This window comes from Callospermophilus lateralis, chromosome 5 (assembly GCF_048772815.1).
Source record: "Callospermophilus lateralis isolate mCalLat2 chromosome 5, mCalLat2.hap1, whole genome shotgun sequence".
NCBI lineage: Eukaryota > Metazoa > Chordata > Mammalia > Rodentia > Sciuridae > Callospermophilus > Callospermophilus lateralis.
The window spans coordinates 38906141-38910502 of NC_135309.1; the positions used below are offsets into that span (position 1 = coordinate 38906141).

The 4362-nt window shown below is 37.9% G+C and overlaps 1 protein-coding gene across 1 annotated transcript; it reads left to right on the top strand.

The window, feature by feature from the left end:
- Positions 1–2802: 2802 nt before the first annotated feature.
- Positions 2803–3741, top strand: LOC143399079 (olfactory receptor 2Y1-like). Its single transcript, XM_076855804.1, has one exon. It carries the CDS (start codon positions 2803–2805, stop codon positions 3739–3741), a length of 939 nt encoding a protein of 312 aa, XP_076711919.1.
- The last annotated feature ends 621 nt before the right edge of the window (positions 3742–4362 follow it).

A 4362-nucleotide genomic window follows, 5' to 3' on the forward strand; every position in this document is an offset into this window, starting at 1 on the left:
CTTCCCAGCTCATTCCTGGCAATGATGTTTGTTATTTTTTACTATCTACTTTTCTTTTACTTAACACATATAAGTGAGATCATGCAATTTTTGTTTTCTGCTTCTGGCTTACTTCCCTTATACAATGTATTCTAGTTTCATTCAAAATTGTAGTAAATGACAAAATCTTCTCATCTTATCCATTCTGAGTTGTTTTTATGCATGGTATGAGATAAGCTCCAATTTCATTCTTTTGCATTGGAAATTTATAGTCTCCAATTTATGGATGAGACTATCCTTTCCTCATTATGTCCTCTTAGTGCCCTGGTGAAAAATTAGCCATATATGTTAGGATTTATTTCTGTTCAAGTCTTTTATTCTACTGGCTTATGGGTCTAGTGTTTAGGTAGTTTGTGTGTGTGTTTGCTGATGCTACACTGTTTTGATTACTGTTATAATAAAATTTTAAATCAGAAGATGTGATACTTTTGACTTGTTTTTTTCCCCTAGGAATTGTTTTGGTTATTTGGGCTTATCTTTTGGTTTTTATGAATGACTGTCAAATTTACAAGTCTCAAGCCCTCCAATCCACATTTGTCCAATGGAGGTTTGAAAGCTGAATTTAAATTCTCCCAGTTCAAAGATATCTCATTATATCTACCATAATTGCCATGTATTGTTTTATAGATCCAGGTTTCAACATAATGAAATTCCTTTAGATTATAGTTCTATTGTTTATAATTTCAATTACAGTTATAAGCATTTGTTCAACTTCAAATATATGAAGCATATCTATATGACATTATAAATATTATTGGTGAACATATAGAGCAGGAATGGTTAACTGTCTTGTGGTACTAAATGACAAACAGTGCAGGCGTATTAATTTTTTAATGCTACACAGGAAACAAATATTTCTGGGGCATTTATGTGCATAGGACATTGTGTCTCAGGGTAGGTAATGCATTCATTAATTCATTCAACAGTATTTGCCAAGAGCTGCCATGGAAGATAAAAATATTATGATGAATAAATTCAGCAGATCTAGTTGCATGGAACTTAAAGATTAGTTATAGAGGAAGACAAGTGTTAAAAGTGAGAATAGCTCTTTTATTTTTGGTAAGTTACAGAATGTATCATATTATTTAGTCCCAAACTAATGTAAAATGGTTCATTTTCTTTGTTTTCAGGTAAGTAAGTTAAGACTCATAGAAATGAATTTTTCAGAACAGATGGCTCATCTGGTCAGTGGTAGAATTGATTGGTTGGGATCTGATATGTACACTAAGGCTGTTTTAGAAAAAAAAACCAGCTTTGGAGTATTGGTGAAGTTACATATGAATTAACAGTTTTTATAATAGATTCACATTTCATTTAACTTTTCCATAAGGTCCTCAAGGATAGTCTCCAAATTCATCATCATTGATCCAGCATTGATCCATTGATGATGGTCTTCTAGTTCAGTAAACTTGGCATTAGAGGAATCAGCTAGTTAGGAAAAGATATTTCATATTGAGCACAAGCCAGACTTTTTTTTTTAAATCACCAGTTTCCTGCTTTACTTTCTGATATATTTTCATATGAAATAATTGAATTTTTACCACAAGAAAGATCAATCTTTCAAGGAAGGCAATTTTGATGCATACCCCACTTCAGTAGTTCATCAAAATGTGTTATATGTTAGTCTGCAAGTTTCTTAGAGGAAGTGAACTTCCATGAGATTTGATGGAGGGTCAAATGTTTCATGCAAAAAAATTTATCTGAGAGCTGCTATGTGGCATGAATGAAAGTAAAATCATCATATCTTGAATACCATAAAAATGCTGATATTTACTTTTAAATATAATTTATTTTCTACCACTCAACTTAAAAAGGGACAGAGAAAAGAATATTAGTGAGTGGCCAAGTACTAAAAAGAAAATTCACAAAGAGAGCTGTTAGAAAGGAAAGAATAGCTTTTTCTGTGCAGTTGAAATATGAGATTTATTAGCTGAAGAAGTGGAAGGAGGGGTATTCAAGGTGTGATGGATAACACATTATATGGAGTATATCTTCTGTTAATTGTTCTTTTTTTCTCCAGAGTCTTGAATCAACACTCTTCTCAGTCCTATGTGACAGGTGTCAGCTGGTCATGAGAAAGGCAGCAGGATAGGTGCACTGGCTATGATATCCCAGCAGAAGGTAGCTTATCAGCACCCACAGATCAAACTTACAATTACAGTCTGCTTAATTTTTTTTTTTAATTTTAAAATGGACACAATGCCCTTATTTTATTTATTTTTATGTGGTGCTGAGGATTAATCCCAGTGCCTCACACATGCCAGGCAAGTGCTCTGAGCCACAACCTTAACCCCAGTCTGGTTAATTCTTGATTAAAATCTGAAATAAGATACCCTACAAAAAGGACAGGGGCAAAAGATAACAACAGAGAATAATAATGATGCATTTTTACATGCTAGATATTTAAAATAAATTTCTACATTACTACATTTTGTCTTAAACTCAGCGCAATGAGGAGGGAAAACACCCTCTCTATTTTTAGGCAAAGATGTAGCAGATCCAGAGGACTGGGTGACCTGACCAAAGGAAAAACAGACAGCAAGACTATGGTTGAAACAATAATGCCAGCATTCCTGATCTAGTGATTTACAGTACAAAGAACAGAGTAAGAATAGAAGACTGGTCAGAACTGAACTAAATAGAAAAACAGAAAATAGAAAGCATGATTTTGTAGCACTGAGGGAATATTGTAAAATATTTTTAATTCATTTTCTTCATAGAGGACATTGAATTTTCTTTTGTTATTTGTGCAGATGAAAGGCTATGGGAAGTTTCAACACCAGTTTTGGAGAGGGCTTCATTTTGGTGGGCTTCTCAGATTGGCCTCAACTGGAACCCATTCTTTTTATCTATATTTCACTTTTCTACTCCCTAACTCTCATTGGAAACACCACCATCATTGCACTCTCACAACTGGACCCTCGACTGCACACACCCATGTACTTCTTCCTCTGCCACCTCTCCTTCCTGGACCTCTGCTATACCACCAGCACTGTGCCCCAGCTGCTGATCAATCTTTCTGGATTTGACAGGACCATCAGCTATGGAGGATGTGTGGCTCAGCTCTTCTTTTACCTTGCTCTGGGCTCCACTGAGTGTGTGCTCCTGGTGGTGATGGCCTTTGACCGCTATGCTGCTGTGTGCCGTCCACTCCACTACACAGCCATCATGCACCCCCTTCTCTGTCACTCCCTGGCTATTGCTGCCTGGGTGGGAGGTCTCATGAACTCTCTGATTCAGACAAGCCTCATGATGGCCATGCCTCTCTGTGGCCTCCATTACCTGAACCACTTCTTCTGTGAGATGCTTGTACTCCAGAAGTTGGCTTGTGAGGACACAGGAGGCACAGAGGCCAAGATGTTTGTGGCCCGAGTCATAATCATTGTTGTTCCTGCAGCACTGATTCTAGGCTCCTATGCACACATTGCTCAGGCAGTGCTGAGGATCAAGTCAATGGCTGGACGCAGAAAGGCTTTTGGGACCTGTGGGTCCCACCTCCTTGTGGTTTGTCTGTTTTATGGCTCAGCCATGTACACATACCTCCAACCGACAGGCAGGTACTCTGAGAGAGAGGGAAAGTTTGTTGCCCTTTTTTATACTGTAATCATCCCCATGCTCAATCCTCTGATCTATACCCTAAGGAACAAGGATGTGAAGGGAGCTCTGTGGAAGGTACTGGGGAGAGGCAGAGACTCTGGGTAACAGAAGAAAAGAGGGTTAGTAGTAACATTTCTTGTCAACAGCTCTCTGATATGGAGTCCATCCTGCTTCTTGTAGAGTAGTCAGTGTATAGAAAACAGTTCTCAGTTGGCCCCGGGTTTTATTGTTTTCCTTGTTTGGAAGTTGGAAGGGGAGATCTCTTGAGATGTTTACTTGCTATGATCACTGTGCAGTGGGGAGTAAGTGCTGATTTGTATCACCACTTTCTAAGGGAATGAGATGGGAATAGGGTGCATTGTGACCACTTATGCAGAATGAGGTTGGGTTCTTGATATGTCTGAGAGTCAGAAAAGGATCAGTTCAGAATGACCACACTTTTACCAACAGCCAGATTCTGACATGGTGCCATCTATATGGCACCATGACAAAGTCATAGGACATAAGTTCACCCTGATGTTCTAATTTTTTGTGACTCTGGCCATAATCATTCATATCTCAAGGCCTGTTTAAAAAGTCTCTTACAGTTGTTCCCCTTCTGTGATACTTTGAGCAAATAATTTTAAACAGAGCTACTTCATGAAAGAGACCTGCTGTCATTTACCCATTGAAGAAAGAGGTAATGTCAATTGACCATCACTGCATAAAGGGAGAGAGCAATAGCTT

What these genes read in the sequence shown, in the direction of transcription:
- LOC143399079 (XM_076855804.1), top strand. Translation starts at nt 2,803, where the DNA reads ATGGGAAGTTTCAACACCAGTTTTGGAGAGGGCTTCATTTTGGTGGGC.